The sequence below is a fragment of the Mandrillus leucophaeus genome, unplaced genomic scaffold (genome assembly GCF_000951045.1).
Source record: "Mandrillus leucophaeus isolate KB7577 unplaced genomic scaffold, Mleu.le_1.0 Scaffold527, whole genome shotgun sequence".
Classification (NCBI taxonomy): domain Eukaryota; kingdom Metazoa; phylum Chordata; class Mammalia; order Primates; family Cercopithecidae; genus Mandrillus; species Mandrillus leucophaeus.
In genome coordinates, this window is record NW_012105664.1 from 522,871 (window position 1) to 541,629 (window position 18,759).

An 18,759-nucleotide genomic window follows, 5' to 3' on the forward strand; every position below is an offset into this window, starting at 1 on the left:
GAACTCCTGACCTCAGGTGATCCACCTGCCTCAGCCTCCCAAAGTGCTGGGATTACAGGTGTGAGCCACCGCGGCTGGCCCAGTGGTTGTTTTTTAATCTGCTTTCCTCGTTTCTCAGGGTCACTTCCCAAGAGAAAGCACTATTAAAAGTCTGGTGTAGCTCCCACTAGATGTTTCTCCATTTATGAGACATGGTCAGATTACTTTCCCCCTAGGCTGTGGCCTCCTACCGCCTCTTTTGGTTTATCTGTGTCTCCTGAACATCGAAACTGCCTGGAGCTCCACGGGCTTCCTTGGGGGACCAGTGGGACCCACCTCCCCTGGTCTTTCTGGGTCTGTGTCTTCTGCAAAGGGTCAAGGAGTCTGCTCTGCAGCCGTGTAGTCTGCTCAGTCACTAAGTTCAGCACAAAAGCAGCCACAGACTATATATACCTAAGTGAGGGTGGCTGTGTGCCCATCAAACTTTATTTCAGACACTGAAATTTGAAGTTTGCATTTCATGTAATTGTCACATGTCATGAAACGTTTGGAGTTCATGTTTAGCCTGAGGTTCCATATAAGAACAGAAGGGCGTGGGATCTGGCTTGTGGCCTGTCCTTTGCTGTCTCCTACCCTGGCTCTCTTCCTTTCCATACAGGCCCATTATTCATGCTTGCATTTGCTCTTTGTTTATTAAAATTCCCCAGCTCTTCGTTTTAAAAATGTCATTGGGATATATTTCCAATAGAGTGGCTCTCTCAACTCTGAGTTTCCCTGGTTCTTCCCAAGTCTGCACAAACAAGAAAAGTTGGGTGAAGGGAGGATGGAGGCTCCCAGCTTGTCTGTTCTGCAAAGGTCTGGAGATGAGGTAAATGCTGAGGGCTGGGCCGCCCCACTGGGGCTGGGGCACATGGAGAATGTTTGGCACAAGCCCTTGCGAGGGTTCTGGGGCATCAGTCACGGCCAGAAAGACAGCACAAGTCATGCCCGGACTGGGCCGGGTGGGCCATCCCTTCTGGTGGGGCTTGTGTTTTTGCTCCTGTGGCAAAGTGCTGCAATGACATTCCAGCTCTCCCAGGTTTATGCCCCACCATGGGTTTGGAATAGAGAGGCTTTTCTGGTTGTTTGTTTTACTAAGCAACATTTAGGACACATTTTTTAACTCCCTGTGGACAAGCAATCCTTCTAACAGAGCTCCTCAGCTGTTCCCAGTTATTTTTGTAGATGGTTTCGTGGACGGTGCAGGTCCCCTGAGGGGTCCCTTCCTGGACACCCATGTTCATCCACTGAGGGCATCTGATCTCTGACTTCTGTCCCCACATAGGGGCAGACAAGTAGGTCTGACGCCTCCTGAGCCAGCAAGCTGCTGTGCTCCCTTGTTTTTTTTACCAACCAGACCACTTTTGGGGGCAGACATGTGTGTCGCTAGGTCTGTGTTTGCGTGTCCGAGCCTCAGGACCACGTCCAGGAAAGTTAGGCTAATATGGTTTACAGGAGGTAATTCAGCAGCACAGCCACTGCATTCCGTTCTGCTTGTGTCACTACATGGACCTATGTACTTCAAAAACACAAACAGAGTCTAGAAAAACTGGTTAAAAATCCACACAATTAGACTTGGAGATAGAGTCTTTCCATCCTGTATGTAATCAAGAGATTTAAAAGTCAGGCACCTTTTGTCGAGCCTTGTAGACTGGGGATTTCTGTTAACATTTCAGTTGGACGCTGTGTCCGTGAGGAACTCTATTCTGCTAGTTGTGCCAATCAGGAAATTTCCAAAGGGGGCTTCTGGTGCTGCCGGCGATTAGTTGTTACTTCTAAACGATTGTGATGATACAAAGCACTCGAATAGCCAGTCCTTTCCATGTTAGAGCTCTTGAGAATCTGAAAACCCCATCTCACCTCCCCCACGGAGGTACCAGCCCTCATTTAAACGCTACGCTGTGACCAAAAGGACAAAGGTGCCTGACTGGGTATTAGGCCCGGGAAAGGCTCAGTGTCAGATAAATGACTACGTTGTGTCAGCTTCATGTGTCCACAGAGGAGCGGGCTGGGAGGGGACAGCAGGCACTCTTGCGAGACTGTAAATCGGCTGACCAAACAAGGCCATGCACTGAGGGTGAGGGGACACAGTCTCTCCCCAACAGCAAAGTGACTGACAGATGTCAAAGGAGCTGGACTGAGGTGTCTGGGAGAGCTCGTGCCCGTGTGTTTTGAATATGGGTATGCACAGACGAGTGGAAGTGGCTGCAGTGGCTCATGCACCCGCACACACCAGTGCGTCCTTCCTAGCTCTTTCCACTGACGGGCCCTAGAAGCAATGAAGCTCCGGGAGCAACGAGCCCAGGTCCTGGTTTGTAAATACCGTCAGCTCCTTTGATTCCAGAGCTGGGCAGGGAAGTACAAAATGAGCTCAGAACAGCTGATGATGCCAGAGAGCAGGAAGACCTCAAAGAATGGTGGGGCTGTGTCAGAAGCAGGAGTAGTTTACAGGAGCTCATACTGGCCAAACCTGGGGGCTTGAGCATCACAACCAGTAGTGATCTTAAACAGGTTACAGCCTGTGGAATAAACAAGTGACTGTGAGTGGATACTGATACAAATGAATAAGGGAAAAGGAGAAGCTCTTTCTGCTGGTAGAAAGTCAACAGATACGGGAGGAATGATGGAAACGGAAAGCCACCTTTTGGGACCCTCACTGTCGTTGGTGTTGCCATGAGCCATCGTAGGGTCTCAGACTCGGGGGTGGACAGTGGTCTCAGGACATCCCATGGAGCACAGTGGTGGGGCCACGTCTGAGACGCACAGGCAGCATTTCCATGGGGCTCCAAACCTGGCATCATCTCAGCATGGACATGTAGCGTTAGGCCCAGATTCAGCTAGATTCAGCCATCGGTGGTGCCAGCAGCTACACCCAGGCTGTCAAGACCGGCCATGCTGGGGCCTGAGGGGACAAGGGAGGAGAGACGCAGTTGGGACAGCTGGGGACATCTGAAGGGAGAGGTATGTTTTGGTCACGGAGGAGATGTGCTCAGTTGGGGAAGAACCCTGTGTGTGTCCAGGGGCGAGGGGCATCATGTCTCAGCATGGCGCAACACAGAGGGAGGTGACAGGCGGTGTGAACAGGCGGCAGCTTCTCATTCTCCTCGTGTACTGTTTCTGTAAATTCAAAATTACACTCAATGTTAAACTTTTTTTTTGCAGACAGAGTCTTGCTCTGTCACCAGGCTGGAGTGCAGTGGTGCAATCTCGGCTCACTGCAACCTCTGCCTCCTGGGTTCAAGCGATTCTCCTGCCTCAGCCTCCTGGGTAGCTGGGATTACAGACTCCCGCCACCACACCCAGCTAATTTTTGTCTTTTTAGTAGAGATGGGGTTTCACCATGTTGGCCAGGATGGTCTCGATCTCCTGACCTCGTGATCTGCTCGCCTTGGCCTCCCAAGGTGCTGGGATTACAGGCATGAGCCACCACACCCGGCCTCAAATTAAACTTTAAAAACACAACTGAGGCTCAGAGAGTTTAAAAGGGATTTCTCAAAGTCATATAGCCAATCAGCAGCTAAGTGGGCTGAGGTAGGACCAAGGCCCCTTGTCCTGGGCAGAGCAGCTGCACTGGCCCCAGGGCCCCGGCAGTACCTGTTCACTTGGTAATGGTTTTGATTGTCTAACACAAGTGAGATCATACACATGGTAACATGTGGAGAACCTAGACCAGTGTCTGGCACAGAGGTACCTTTCTATTTGTCAGTTTTCTTTCTGAAATGAGGGTAGACCATTGTTCTTCCCAGTGTTCCTGCTGTAGGCATTTCTAAACCTTTCTCAAGTTTGTCACATTTCTCTCAGAAGTCTTGTGCATGGAGAGCAGCACTCAGCTCTGATCACCCCCGACATACCTCTCCTGCCTTACCCCACAAAAAGTACCTCATCTGCACCCCTGCCCCGGAGGTCAGAAACTCTCCACGCCCCACATCCAGCAAGCCCTGATGCCACTCCCCCAGAGCACATCCGTCACTCCAGTGTCACTCAGCCATGGTCCCCCTGCTTTCTCCCACATCTCACCCACCTGTCCAGTCCACTCTCCACGCAGCAATCAGTGTGATCCTTTCCAAACGACATCAGGTGGGGGTCTGGGGACCAGCCTGTGTGTCCTGCCCTACCCTGCTCCCAACTTCATCCTTGCCCTTCTCCCCAGCACCAGCAGGCGGTAACGGGACTGACGTGCATTCTGAAGGAATCACTCACTGCTCCCAGTTTTGGAGCTCTTATTAATGAACATTTGCATGCAGTTTTTTTGTATGGACATATGTTTTCCTTTCTCTTGGGTAAATATGTAGGAGTAGAATTGCTGGATCACATAGTAGGTGTATGTTTAATGAATGTTTAATGGGTTTAATGTGGCAAGAAGCTGCCAAATTTATCCAGTTCCTAGCAGCAGTGTATGTTAGTTCCAGTTGTTCTACATCTTCACCAGAACTTAGTATTGCTCTCTTTTTTATTTTAGCCATTCTGATGGGTATGTTGTGGCATCACCTTGTGGTTTTAATTTGCAATTCCCTAATGACTAATGATGTATCTTCTGCACATTTAACCAAATAAGAGATGTGCAAAACATACGTCACTAGTTTGGCTTAAATCCTTTGCCCATTATTTAAAATTGGGTTGTTAATCTTCTTTTTACTGAGTTGTGTCCTTCATATATTCTGGATACAAGTTTTTGCCAATATTTTCACTCAGTCTGAGGTTGGCCTTTTTCTTTTTCTTCTTCTTTACAATGGCTTTTAAGAGTAGTAGTTTCTAATTATGATGAAGCCAGTCTGTCAATTACCTAATTTATTTTTCTCTTATGGTCACTGCTTTTTTATTTAGTTAGTTTTATTTATTTATTTTTTGAGACGGAGTTTTGCTCTTGTTGCCCAGGCTGGAGTGCAATGGCGCAATCTCAGCTCACTGCAACCTCTGCCTCCCAAGTTCAAGCAATTCTCCTGCCTCAGCCTTTGGAGTAGGTGGGATTACAGGCGTGTGACACCATGCCCAGCTCATTTTTTTATTATTAGTAGAGACGGGTTTTACCATGTTGGCCAGGCTGGTCTCAAACTCCTGACCTCAGGTGATCTACCCGCCTCAGCCTCCCAAAGTGCTGGGATTATAAGCATGAGCCACCATGCCTGGCCTGCTTTTTTATTTAAGAAATCTTTGGCTAACCCATAATTACACAGATTTACTCCTATGTTTTCTCTCAGAAGTTTTACAGTTTTAGCCCTTACATGTCCCTTTTTTGAGACCAGAGTCTCAGTCACCCAGGCTGGAGGGCAGTGATGCAATCCTGGCTCACTGCAACCTCCACCTCCCAGTTCAAGCAATTCTCGTGCCTCAGCCCCTCAAGTAGCTGGAATTACAGGCACATGCAACAGACACATGGCTAATTTTATATTTTTAGTAGGGAAGGGGTTACACCATGAGACCATGTTGGCAAAGCTGGTCTCGAACTCCTGGCCTCAAGTGATCCACCTGCCTTGGCCGCCCAAAGTGCCATAATTACCAGTGTGAACCACTGCGCCCAGCCCCTTACATTTCTATGTATGATTCATTAGAGTAAATTTTTGTATATGGTATACAGTAAGCACTGAAGTTCATTTTTTTTTTTTAACAAGTGGATATCCAGTTGGCCCAGTGCCAGTTACTGAACCATCTAAGGTAAATTTTGCCAGCATCTTATGCCACGGTGTGACCTCACTGATGTCATCTCTCTATAAACCTTTCAAAACAGAAAATGTTACTAACATGCAAATGAAACCAAGATGATTGAATGGGGGAAGGAAGAGTCTTTTCAACAACTGGTTCTCAGATAACTGGATATTCATGGATAAAAGAAGGAAGCTGGACCCCTACCTCACACCATATATAAAATTAACTCAAAATGGATCAAAGACCTAACTTTAAGAGCTAAAAATGTAAAACTCTTAGAATTAGACATAAATACAAATCTCTGTGACTGTGAATTAGGTTATGGTTTCTTAGCTATGACACCAAAAGCACAAGCAGTAAGCAAAAAGAAAAAACTTAAATTGGACTTCATCAAAATGAAAAACTTTGTACTTCAAGTGACACCATTAAAGAAATAACAAGACAGCTCACAGAATGAGAGAATATTTTTTAACACATATAGTGACTTGTTCCAGAATATATAAAGAGCTATTACAATTCAGTAACTAAAAGATAACCCAATTTAAAAATAGGCAAAGGGGCCAGGTGTAGTGGCTCACACCTATAATCTCAGCGCTATGAAGGCCGAGGCAGGCAGATCGCTTGAGCCCAGGAGTTCAAGACCAGCCTGGGCAACATGGCAAAACCCCGTCTCTACAAAAAAATACAAAAATTAGCCAGGTGTGGTGGCATGTGCCTATAGTCCCAGCAATTTGGGATGCTGAGGTGGGAGAATTGCTTGAGCCTGGGAGGTAGAGACTGCAGTGAACCAAGACTGCACCACCACACTCCAGCCTAGGAGAGAGAGTAAGACTCTGTTTAAAAAAAATAAATAAAAATTGGCAAAACATCTGAATAAACATTTCTCCAAAGAAGGTATACAAATGGCCAGTAAGCACATAAGAGAAAAGCAAATCAAAATCACAATGAGATACCAACTCACGGCCAAACTGTTGATGGGGCTATGGAGAAATCAGAACTCTCATACACTGCTGATGGCATTATAAAAACAGTGCAGCCACTGTGGGAAACAGTTTGGCAACTCCTCAATGGTTGGAGAGTTATTATATGACCCAGAAATCCCACTCCTAGATATATAACCAAGGGAAATGAAAATACGTATGTGCAAAACTTATACACAAATGTTATGAACAGTAATGCTATGAGCATTATTTCAAAAAGCCAAAAAGGGCAAGGCACAGTGGCTCACGCCTGTAATCCCAATACTTTGGGAGGCCAAGGCGGGCAGATCATGAGGTCAGGAGATCGAGACCATCCTGGCCAACATGGTGAAATGCCATCTCTACTAAAAATACAAAAATTAGCCAGGTGTGGTGGCACGCACCTGTAGTCCCAGCTACTCGGGAGACTGAGGCAGGAGAATCACTTGAACCCAGGAGTGCCTGTAGTCCCAGCTACCCAGGAAGCTGAGGCAGGACAATTGCTTGAATCCAGGAGGCAAAGACTGCAGTGAGCCAAGATCGCACCACTGCACTCCAGCCTGGGCAACAGAGCAAGACTCGTTCTCAAAATAATGATGATAATAATAATTTTTTTTTTAAAAAAAATCAAATACCAAAAAGTAAAAACCACCCAAAAGTCTGTTAGTTGATCATTGGATAAACAAAATGTGGTACATAAAAGACCATATATAATTCCATTTGTATGAAATGTCTTGAATACAGAAGTTTTATAGTTTTAGCCCTTACATTTCTATGATTCATTAGAATAAATTTTTGTATTTGGTGTGCAGTAAGCATTGAAGTTCATTTTTTTATCATGTGGATATCCAGTTGGCCCAGTGCCAGTTACTGAGGAGTCTAGGGTGAGTTTTGCCAGCATTTTATGCCACGGTGTAACCTCACTGATGTCATCTCTCAATAGACCAGAGTATCTTTCAAAACAGAAAATGTTACTAAAATACAAATGAAAGCAAGACATAAAGTAGCCTGGGTGGTTGCTTACGGCTGTACTGGGAGGGTGGGTGAAGGGGGACTAGGGGCAATAGCTAAAGGGTCCATTAGGGGGTGATGAAATGTTGTGGAATTAGAAAGTGGTGATGGTTGCACCACCTTGTGAGTATACTAGTACCCACTGAATTACACACTTTAAAGGAATTATGTCTCATATAATTTATATGAATTTATCTCAGTTCTTTAAAAGTCACTGAATCGGCCAGACATAATTTTTGGGAAAATACTAAAGTCAAGATGAGTTAACATATCTGTGGACACTCCAGGGTAGACTTAAACTCAGGATTCAAGTTTTCCCATTTGTTTGGTATTGCACTGAAATATAATACAAGGTTGGTTTTCTGTAAAGCTCTGCTAAAAATTCTATTCCCTTTGGACTAGCATCCGGCAGCTATTGCAACAGCACAGCGGGTCTCAGGTGTAAAACTGGGGCTGGATATCAAATTGCCAACATTCTCACAGCCGCCATCTTTCTATCATAACATCAGGAGAGCTCTCAAATGCAGACTCCCCACATACGGCAACCAGCTGAACAAACACCACTTGAATCGCTGCCTCAGCATTTCCAGCTTAAGACGAGCTTTCCCGTGGAAGGCTAGGGGCTCCAGAGGGGGAAGTGCCAGTGCCTGCCAACCAGTTAGTGTGCATGACGAGGTCCCCTCCCAACAGCCACCCCTACATCACCACCTTCCTGACAATATCCACGGAAGCACAGGCGTCCTGCTCATTTCCCGTATAAGCCAGAACTCTCAGGGCTGTGCAGGTCCCTCAGATGCACTCGGAAGAGCCACAGGTCCAAGACTGTCCCATGGGGGCTCAGCCAGGTGCCTTCCTTCTCTGGGCCTCGGTTTTAAACGTGACACATCTAAGGAGCTTTCCAGATAAGGCTTATGATTTTCCAATTCACTGTTTTTGTGTAACTATTTGTCATGGAAAGCATTCAAAAATATATGGTACATACCTCTTCCTCATCAGCGCATGTTTGCCTTAACTCTTTCTTGCCAATTTGGTCATCTTCTATCCACGTCAAATGCAGTCATTTCTAAAACTCGACTGCTGATGAGATGTGCTGACTTTAGGCCTAATGACCTCAAGCCCACCCTGTCTTGAGTTGTATATAACTAGTGTACCCCTGTTCACAGCTTTTCCATCTTCTCTCCCCACCTGTACACGTCTGCCAATGAGACCCATCCTTTCTATTTCAAGTTATCAGTGACCGTGACCTTGGCTAAACGAATGGAGCATTATTAACTTCCACAAAAGAACCTTTGCACACAGTCCGACAAAAGTCCTCCAGAAACATGCACTGAGTGCCTGACCTCTTCCTAATGTCAGCGTTTCTACCTCTGACTTTCTTTTACAAACTAAAGGGAGTAAGGTACACTTTAATTTTTTAGTGAAAGCATCTCATTTAAACCCCTTTTTGCTCACAAGGAGAGGTGAGGAGAGGACCAGGGAGGCAGAGAGCTGCTCCATCTGCTCCCTTGTGCTTGGAGGCTGAGCCTTGGGCCCCACGTTGGAGCTGGCCCAGGCCCCAGCTGTTCCAACGCGTCCCAAGTGCTGCCGCTGAGCCAGCCTGGAAGCTGAGCTGCCACGTTCACAGGCTCTCCCTTACGGTCCTCAAGCAGTTGTGATTAATTTGGAAGAGGCTGCGGTTTAAAAATCAACCAACACTTTCCACTTAAATCACTTAGGTATACATTTTCTTATGGAAACTGTTGTGCTGAAGTTAGTAATTGCAAGCTTCCGCCAGGCCCCTCTCAGCCTGTGGTGGGTGCAGCTGGTGCTGCGACGCGCCTTTGCCGTGTTAGGCCCACACGCGCAGGGTGAGGGCCTCCCACACTGGCGAGAGCTCAGCGATGCAGGGGCTGCCGCTTTTAAAAACTCGGTCACGCCGTTGTCCCCACACAACCCCATTCAGCAGAGCCGATCTGGTTCAATCCGGCAAGTCTCTGGAGCAGCAGGAAGGCGCTGTCACTGCAGTTCCAGCCTGCTCCCTTGCCTTGTGTCCTCTGACTAGCTGTCAGGCCGGATGCTTCTCAGGGGAAACCTCCCCTCACTATCCTTCCCTAAGGCCTGGGGAGGCCACAGTGCTTTTTAATCATGGCAGGGCTTGCATGGGACTTAAGCAGCACCCCCAGGCTGCCCTTTCTACATCAGTCGCTGTGAGAGGACAGAAAGGAAAGCACGTCTGTCAGACTGGCCCTAGGACCTCGACCTCTCAGGCAGAGCCTGCCGTGAAGGTCTCCTGTCACCCCGACCCTGCAAGCTGTTCTCACAAGAGCAGACAAAAAGACAAGTTTTTTCGTGTGTGTGTTTTTGTTTTTGTTTCTGAGATGGAGTTTCGCTCGTCGCCCAGGCTGGATGGAGTGCAGTGGCGTGATCTCGGCTCCCTGCAGCCTCTGCCTCCTGGGTTCAAGGGATTCTCCTGCCTCAGCCTCCCGAGTAGCTGGGATTACAGGCGCCCACCACCACGCCCAGCTAATTTTTTTTTATCTTTAGTAGAGACTGGCTTTCACCATGTTGGCCAGGCTGGTCTTGAACTCCTGACCTCAGGTGGTCCGCCCTCCTTGGCCTCCCAAAGTGCCGGGATTACAGGTGTGAGCCGCCCACCGCACCCAGCCAAAAACACACGTTTTGTTTGAGACGGAGTTTCGTTCTGTCGCCCAGGCTGGAGGGCAGTGGTACAGTCTTGGCTCACTGCAACCTCCACCTCACAGGTTCAAGCCATTCTCCTGCCTCAGCCTCCTGAGTAAGCTGGGACTACTGGCGCATGCCACCAGGCCCGGCTAATTTTTGTATTTTTACTAGAGACAGGGTTTCACTATGTTGGCCAGGATGGTCTCAATCTCTTGACCTCGTGATCCGCCCACCTCAGCCTCCTAAAGTGCTGGGATTACAGGCGTGAGCCACCGCACCCAGCCCAAAAAGACAAGTTTTTAAGAACTGAGAGAATACAGCCACCATTACTTTTATCAGTTTTGAATATGTATCATCTGTTCAGGTTCCAGTAAGCAAACTGTTGTGGTTTGATCTAAATTTGCAGGTCAGTTCTGGCAGAGCTAGAGGCTACCGGGTCCTGCTGTAAGTAACAGAAACAAGCAGACGTGTCCAAAATTTTCACAGCCCATGGGGGAAACCAGACTGTCCCAGAACTGCAAGCCTAGAAATCTGTGAGATTCCACTTGATTTCCCTGCTTTCAGGAGGAGGCTTTTGACCATAAAATGCCATCTCATCATGAAGCTTTCACTAAGGCAGGGCCTTTCCCTTACTGCAGTGGGAGCTGTGCCACCACTGGGCACAGTGAGGGTACCAGAGTGGGCTCCTGCCCATGCCCAGGACAGTGTGTGGGCTGGGCGCCATTGGGGTGAGTCCTGAGGATGGACAGGCGAGGGGCGTCCAGGCCCGGCCACAGCCCTCACGGAGCCTCAGCTCAAAGGGCTTTTCAGGTCAGATACTAAAACCCTGCAAAAAACAGCTGCTTTCCAGCAAGGAGCCTGGCGCCTCCACTTGGGAATCCTCTGACCAGTCCTCCCCAGACCGTCTAGGTTGTGACGGACAAGGGTAGACCAAGGAGCCATCCCAGGTAGAAGGGGTGTGGGGAACCTGTGAGCTGAGAATGCAGCTGTAGGGCGGTTATGTACCATGTTCATGCTGGGGAAGCAGCAGTCATGGGAGCCTGGAGGTTGTGGAGAGACCTACAGTGGGGCAGACGTGTGACAGCAAGGGCAGGAGGGGCAGTCGGCGCCCGTGGGTGCTGTGTGAACACTTGGACCCCGATTTTCACTGGACACCTGGAACGGCGCCCCGTGCCCCTCCCACGGCCCCTTTCTCCTCACCAGTGGATCTGTCTGTAACCGTTTCTTCTCCCCATGCAGGAAAAGTACCCAGATGCCGTGTACCTCTCGGAGGGGCCCTCCTCCTGCTCCATGGGGATCCGCAGTGCCAGCCGGCCAGGGTGAGTCTGCGCAGGCCACAGGGCCTCCCATTTCCTGTTAAAACAAGGATTCTAAGCAGGAGACCACCTAAGTAGGACTCGAAGTAGTAAACCACCTAACCAAGAACTAAAGGTCCTCGGTTGGAGGAATCAGTGGTCCCAGCAGGTATGCCCAGCGTGGGGGTGCGGGCAGCTGGAGCTCTGGAGGATGTGCTGGGCCGCAGGGGGAAAACGCCAGTCCTGGGGCCCGCCCCAGGACTTATGGGATCAAGGAAGGGAGGCTGGGAGAAAGTGGAGATGCTTGTGGATCTGCTGTTACTTAGAAATCGAAGGGAAGAAGCCAGGGGTGAGTGGAAAACCCCAAAGCAGTGAGAAGAAACAAGACAGGCTCAGGGCTCTGACAGCACAGCCCATCCCTCCACCAGCTCCGGCGCCACCCTGGCCTGTGCTGTGTTCTCCATCCTCTTCCCTTGGCTGTGCATGTGTGGACGTGTGTCCATCTGGGTGTGCTTTTATAACCTGTGTGTGAAGGCCTCAACTCAACTGGTTTCCAAGCTTTAAAATCGTGTGGTCCTTATGCAGGCTTCTGGGACTTGCCTTTGTCACCCTCACCTCCTCCAGGGTCATGAGCAGCTGCAGTGCAGTTTCGCTGCTCATCCTCCCGGGGGGGATCATCCTCCCGGAGGGGATCATGCACAGGCTCTTGCTGCGCTCTTCAGCTCTGGAGCATGTGGCGTCTTTGTTCTGGCTCACACCTCCTGGCACCCACTACACAAGCTTCTCCTGGGCTCAACTGCCTAGAAATGAAATTCCTGGGTGCATGTTCAGCTTTCTGTCAGTGCCAGATTATTTCCAAAGTGGCTTGTCCATGTCTGCTCCCACCAGTAATTTGGAAGTTTCTGTTGCTCCGTGTTCTGTACTTCGCTGGTCTACTGATGTTTGCCAGTGCAGTGCGGACAGAGCAGCACCGTCCTGTGGTCCTGGTTCCATCTGCCTGTGCTACTGACCGTGCCTCTTCTTCGCTGTGGGCCGCGGTTGCTAGGAGCAGGGGAGCCCAGCATGGGGAAATGGACACCAGGAACAACTCATGGTTGCTCATCTTTTTGCCAGATTTCAAAAAGCACAGAATGACATGTTTTATCGCTTTTTCAGGTTTGAATTAGTCATTGTTTGGAGGATACAAATAGATGAAGATGGGAAGGTTTTTCCAAAGCTGGATCTTCTCACCAAAGTCCCACAGCGAGGTAGGTCCCTGGGTGTGGCTGCTCTAGGTGACTTCCCAACATGCCCAGCAAAGCCACCTGCCTATTTCCTCTGGGTTTCAAAGGGCAAGAATCAAAAATTGGAAATCTCATTAATGTACTTTGTCTATCAATTTTTAAATATTTTTACCAATAATCACTCAAAAAGAACATGAGAAGGGATTGCTGAACATGAGAAGGGATTGCTGCCCCAAGGCCCTCCCGGGCTGAATGCACAGGGAATGTGCCTCGAGCCATCGGGTGAGGCCTCCACGCACGCCATCTCCTCGCCCGCCACTAGCACGTCCCATCCCATGCAGCCCGTCAGGAGGAGGGCAGGGTCTTGGTGAGGTCCATGCCAGCAGAAAACAGAAACCAAAAGCTGCCACCTTGAAGTTTCTTACCCGGTTTAACGTTTTCTTTCTAGCCCTGGAGCTGGACAAGAACAGAGCCATAGAAGCCGCTCCTCTCAGCTTCCGAACCCTGCTCGGAGTGCTTGGAATCGAAGCTGCTCTGGAAAGCTTGATAAAATCGCTTTGTGCAGAGGAGAACAACTAGTTCTAAAACAGTGAACGGGAGGGTTAAGATGCTGCGCGGAGGAGCATGCAATTTTATTGAATATAAACATTTGCTCTTTTCCACTTAGAACCACACCCTGAAGACATGCTGTCTATGCAGTTATGGCACATTATATGGAAACTCTCATGACATGAAAAATAAATACAGCTAGTTAAGTATAAAATGCCAAATAAAAGTGACATGTACAATGTGGTTTATAAAAATAAGCTTAACATCTGAGAGAATGTACCAAGTGGTCGTGTGTCCTCAGATGTGTGGGGAGGACCCATCCCCCCACCCACCGTGGCCTCACACCGAGTCCACCTTGGACATGGCGGCCACATTGCTCAGCTGGGAGAAGCCACCCTTATCCTGGTTCCTGCCTCCTGGGGGCTCTGGAGATGGATGCCTGTGGCACCTCATTTTTAAACTGTCCTTAGCAGCCCAGGGGAGCCACGCCCACGCTCCCTTCCTCCCCCAGGTCCGCACAGTGGCACTGAGAGGCAGTCTCGGCAAGTCCTCACACTGTTCTTGGTCTTCCACAAGAAAGTGGAGCTGTCAGCTTAGTAACAAGAATGGCCTAAGACAGCAAAGACAACACTGTTCCTGGGCCAGGGCGTGAGGAATGAGGTCCTGTATGAAAGACCCCCCTGCAGAGCCCAAGTGCTACACTGATCGTCCCGGATGTGCCGTAAAAACCGTGACCTCATCAGTCGCCCATTTAGCATTGTTAGGATCTGTGAACACGTGTTGTCTCAAACCAATCAGGGCTGCCATGACTACACAGCAGCAGCAGTTTCCAGAACGTGCCAGCAACGCATCCACAGCAGTGGCACCCACTGCTCAGGGGCTCCTCACAGCCCGGGCTGGTGGGAGCCAAGACCAGACAGAGTGGGGGTCCACCTGTTTTCTCTTCTCCCTCAAATACAGGCTGTTTTCACTGTGTCTAGTCCAGCCCTGTCTGGGCCCTGTGCTAGGCAATAACTCTTGCAGCCCTGAAGGACCTCAGGAGCCCAGCCCACCTTCCCATGGACTGGGGTTCCCTCTCATGTGCACTTGAACCCAGGACCCAGCATCCTCCACACACCGTGACACTGGGCAAAATCATCCCAAACGAGGCTGCCCCAGCCCCAGCCCCAGCCCAGCAACAGTGAACTCCCTTGGGTCAAGACAGTACTCACGGCCACTCCCTCCACACTTCCCAGAGCCTGTGGCCCGTCTGTGAGCTCCATGCACTTCACTTAGGTGAGTCACCAAAGCCCCCATCCCGACACACAGGACCCATGTGTATGAGACGGTGTCATTCAAAGTGAGAAGCAAACAGTAAAAGTGTCCAGTTGTGTAAGTATCGTTTTGCACCTCTGAGTGTAGAATTAGAAGTAAATATGACAGAATTGAACAATAAATTCTAGAAGAGTTGCCTTGATTCAAACAAGTATAATTCTCAAGTTATCACAAAATTTCCCACAAAAATTTACAATCAGCAAAATAGTTTCCTTATTTCTCATGTATAATTTTCATATAATTCCATGGTTTCGCTAATATTATATGTTACAATAAGCCTCCATTAGTCCCTCAAAACGATGATATAAATAAGTCTGTACAACCTAGCATAGAATAAAAAACTGAAACCAAGATTCCCAACGTTTTTCATAGCAGCCGGGCACACTTTGGTGACCCCAACGAGAACCCTCTCGGCAGCAGCCAGGAGCTGTTCACCTTCCGGAAGCAGGGCCTGTGGCAGCCTGACAGGGAGAGGCCACGGGGCCCAAAAACTCAATGCGTCTCAAGGCAAACCCGAGGGAGGAACTCGGTCCGGGAGGAAGAGAGAACTCGTTCCTCAACCAGCCCAGACACTGGAGTGTCAGGAAAGCACTGAGCTGTTGGGGCACACATCCCAGCCCGGCCACAGCAGCTCAGCCAGTCACAGCTCCACCTCCAACTTCTACAGCAGCAATTTTTAGTGGGAAACAACAACTCATCTCCCCCTCGTGAAAGATTAAATTGTAAAGCAAAAAAAAAGGTCAATGCTCGCATGAGTGGTGTCCATCCTGACCTGAGTCTTGCGCTCCCTGCTGCCCCGTGTGGAACCACGGGCTTCAGCACCTCCACAGGGACCCTGAGTCTACACTGCTCAGAACCGGCGTCTGCACGACCACGAGGTCACGCTCTGCAGCAGGGAACCACCTAAAAACCTGTGTTGATATGTGGCTTGCACTGAAAAGTGACCATGTAACTCAGCTGGGGAAAGTTCCAGTAGTATCCATGTTTTCTTAAAAGTTCAAACTGTAAAATGTATGTGACAATTCAAGTTTTCTATGTTAGGAGTCTGGTGGTAGCAGATCCAAACCTTGGGTCTTAGAATAAGGCTTTTAGCATTAGAGAATCAGACATGAGCCCTGGTTGGGAAGGAAGATCTATCCAGAAGGTCTTCCCAGGGCTTAACGGACACTTCCATAGTAAGAGTGTGGGCAGCTTCCTGGGACACAGCACGTCCTACATTCCTTGTCCAGGAAGATGTTCCCAGTGCTCTTCAATTCCATGTCTCCAAGAGGCAATCCCACCTCAACAGGGGTTAAAAGCAAAAACATTCACAACCAAAGCTCACCCAACACAACAGAAAATAGCTCTATCATTCAACCTTCACATTCTGTGTTCAAGTTTCAAAGACACTGCAGGGAAAGGGTTAGACCTTGTGGAGAACTAACGTGCAATCTTCGCTTTCCTTGAACCGAGTCGACATCACGGCGTTGTCTTTGGCACATACAGTCTTTGAATAATAGTTGACGATCTTGCCATCCAGTTTATACTGATGCGGAATGCTCTCGTAGGGCTTGAGGTCAAGGTCCAGCACAGACACAGAGAAGGCAAACCTGGACCTCGATGAAGGGACGACAGGCGTTTGATCAGAGCTGCAAGTAAAAAATACCCTTTCAGGATACACAAGCCTCCCATTCGTTTCCCTCCCTCCCGTTCTCTCTCCCTTCCTTCCTTCTTTCAGCTAGTACGGGTTTTTTTTATATTTTTCTTTGACTTCTGCAAAGTTAGATAAATCAATGTCTTCTAAAAGAGAAGTGAATGGCCTCACACCCCAGCTCACAAAAAGCACTCGTTCTGTGCATCTGTGCGTGTGGACAGCTGTCTGCGCTGGCTGTGTGCACCAGCACGCAAAGCTTCCTCAGGCCAGTGCGCCCCACCATAGCAGGCGAGAGAGGGTTAAAGGACTGAAAGATGGAAAAGTAATTATGTGGATCATGCGAGCAGTGTTCCCCCAGCCCAGTGGTATAAACGAACGCTGAAAAGTCCCTTTATCATGAGCCAAGTATGACAAAACCCAAGAAAAAGTAAGAAGTAGATCTGGCCATTCCAGCGCCAAATGGATGAAATGTCGACAAGCCTCCTCCTGTGCCTCTCCTGTCTGCTGAGAAACGCAGGCTCCTTTGGTTCACGCCTGAAGAGATCTGGTTTCTCACTTTATTCTCAAATTCTATCTTCAGTCCTTTGTATTTTGCTTCTCAGGGCTTAGTTTTGTGGTTTTAATAAACATCAGAAGTCGTGTGCTTATAACAAGATGTGAATAATTATTTGCCCTGAAAAACACGTTTAGGATCACTCCGAGTGCTGAATTCTGCTCTGTGTCCCGCTTTTCATCTCAGGGCACACAGCACTCAAGTCACTGGCTAAATAAGTGACCTAAGCTCAGTTCAGTCCAAGAGAAGTATCCTGGGTTCTGGTGTCCCAATGTTTACTACTCTTCGAGATTCAGAAGATTTAGAAATCAACAAACCAAACCCCAACTTCAAAGGCTCCTGCCGAGGAGAGGAAATACTGATGAGCACGTCCCTGCTGTGAGTGACGCTGCTCACCACGGCCTCGGCGCTCACTGCCACCTGCCCCAGAATCCTGTTTGTAGGAAAAACGAATCCCTGACTCAGCTGTTGGGGTCAGTAACTATTCTCGCCTGAAGAGTAAACAGCAAATGACTCGTTTACAGATTAAGGTCGTGAGCCTCCTCCAGAAGCTGGAAGGCGCCTGCAGCTCCTCCCAAGGGGCCACATTTTATTGTGAGAACCACAGAAGCCCAAGGCGCCCCTTGGTTCTGAGGCCTGAGACCCAAGCTTGGTGCACCTGGGCTGGAACAGTCACGTCCCCAGCCCATGACTAGGGCTACGTATTTTAAAGGACACCTCAATTAATCTCTCAGAAGCAGCACCTGACACGACCATGGGTGTAAAGACAGGAAGGATGTTCCAGGCAGCTCCCGGGGAGGGTCTGACTACCTGGGTCAACTACAAGCTAGCTCCATGGGAGCCAACGGCAGTGACCAGCGGGCACCAGCTCCTGACACAGAAATGCTCTTCTTCCTGTCAGCACCCCGGAGTACAAGACTGGGCAAGAGGCTCCAGGGACACACATGTCGCTTTGTGCCACAAGTGTGCCCTCCAGCAGCCTTGGAGAATGAGGCTCAGGTGGCCTTCTGGCTGCAGGGGGTGCTGCCCTTGCCTGGAAGGCCATTCTCCAGGACACCGACCCGCTGGGGGTTGCCGGGAATCGGAGTGGAGAAGCCAAGGCCGCGCACTGTGTTTCAAATGGGAGGTCGAGAGGAGCAGCAGGGTTTAGGCACGGGAAGCCGTGGCGGCTCTCTCCACAGTTCCAAATTCCCAAAGGGGCAAAGCTCTGCAGCGACAGGAAGGCAGATCCAACTTGAGACATTTTCCTTTATGACAGGGCAGAAACAGTAGCACAGAGCTGGAGAAGCCTTTATTTTAGGGGGTGTAAGAAGTTGAAATGTGGTCAGTCTATCTGTGAGCTGTAAATTAAAGTCTAGGGATCTAAATTTAGTCTCAGGTCTACCAGGCATCTCAAGATGCCAAGACGACTCATGATAAATCCCAGCCTTGGCTTGTCCCTAGGCCTCTAGAGCACCACAGTCACTGGGACTTCACAGGTGCGGCCGCTGCGCACACCTTCCTGGAAGCAGGCCCAGCCCCACATGCCATGTGCTCATGTTCTCGGAGGAGAAGCCTTCTCTGAGATCCTCTCCTTTTGTGAAGAAAGGCCTGGCTAGAGTGCTTTGTGCCGGACGATTCCCGTACCTTCACCCCAGGTCTAAGCCGTGCGGCTCAGCACTTCGGGACACACCCTCTCCTCCCAGTGTCGTTTCTGCTGAGCAGTTGGTCGTGAGGACCCGGGCCCTCACCCTTCCCCGGGTGCTGCGTTTCCATTTTGACATCACTGACCAGGCACTAAGAGATTCCCAGGTGCTAGGCGAGGTGAGTAACACCTTTCCCAGCCCACCTGAGCACCCCGCATCCAAGCACATTTCCACTGCCCGGCTGCATCCTTGCTCCGGGGGGCTGCTGAACAGTG

General features: G+C 49.4%; 2 protein-coding genes across 4 annotated transcripts in view; one reads left to right on the plus strand and one right to left on the minus strand.

Annotated features, from left to right (window-relative positions):
- CENPP (centromere protein P) overlaps window positions 1-14,871 on the plus strand; it is a 299,356-nt gene extending 284,485 nt beyond the window's left edge. For 2 of the 3 annotated variants that reach the window (XM_011996848.1, XM_011996849.1), the window contains 3 exons: window positions 11,532-11,611; window positions 12,743-12,834; window positions 13,259-13,580. In XM_011996848.1, coding sequence (XP_011852238.1) covers window positions 11,532-11,611; window positions 12,743-12,834; window positions 13,259-13,389 — 303 coding nt within the window. In that variant the 3' untranslated portion in view covers window positions 13,390-13,580. Of the gene's footprint in view, window positions 1-597; window positions 848-11,531; window positions 11,612-12,742; window positions 12,835-13,258 lie in introns of those variants that run through there. The other variant, XM_011996850.1, reaches the window with a different exon arrangement.
- The window catches only part of IPPK (inositol 1,3,4,5,6-pentakisphosphate 2-kinase), a 69,181-nt gene continuing 65,228 nt past the window's right edge, over window positions 14,807-18,759 (minus strand). The window contains exon 13 of the mRNA XM_011996847.1: window positions 14,807-16,301. Coding sequence (XP_011852237.1) covers window positions 16,076-16,301 — 226 coding nt within the window. The 3' untranslated portion in view covers window positions 14,807-16,075. The remainder of the gene's footprint in view (window positions 16,302-18,759) is intronic.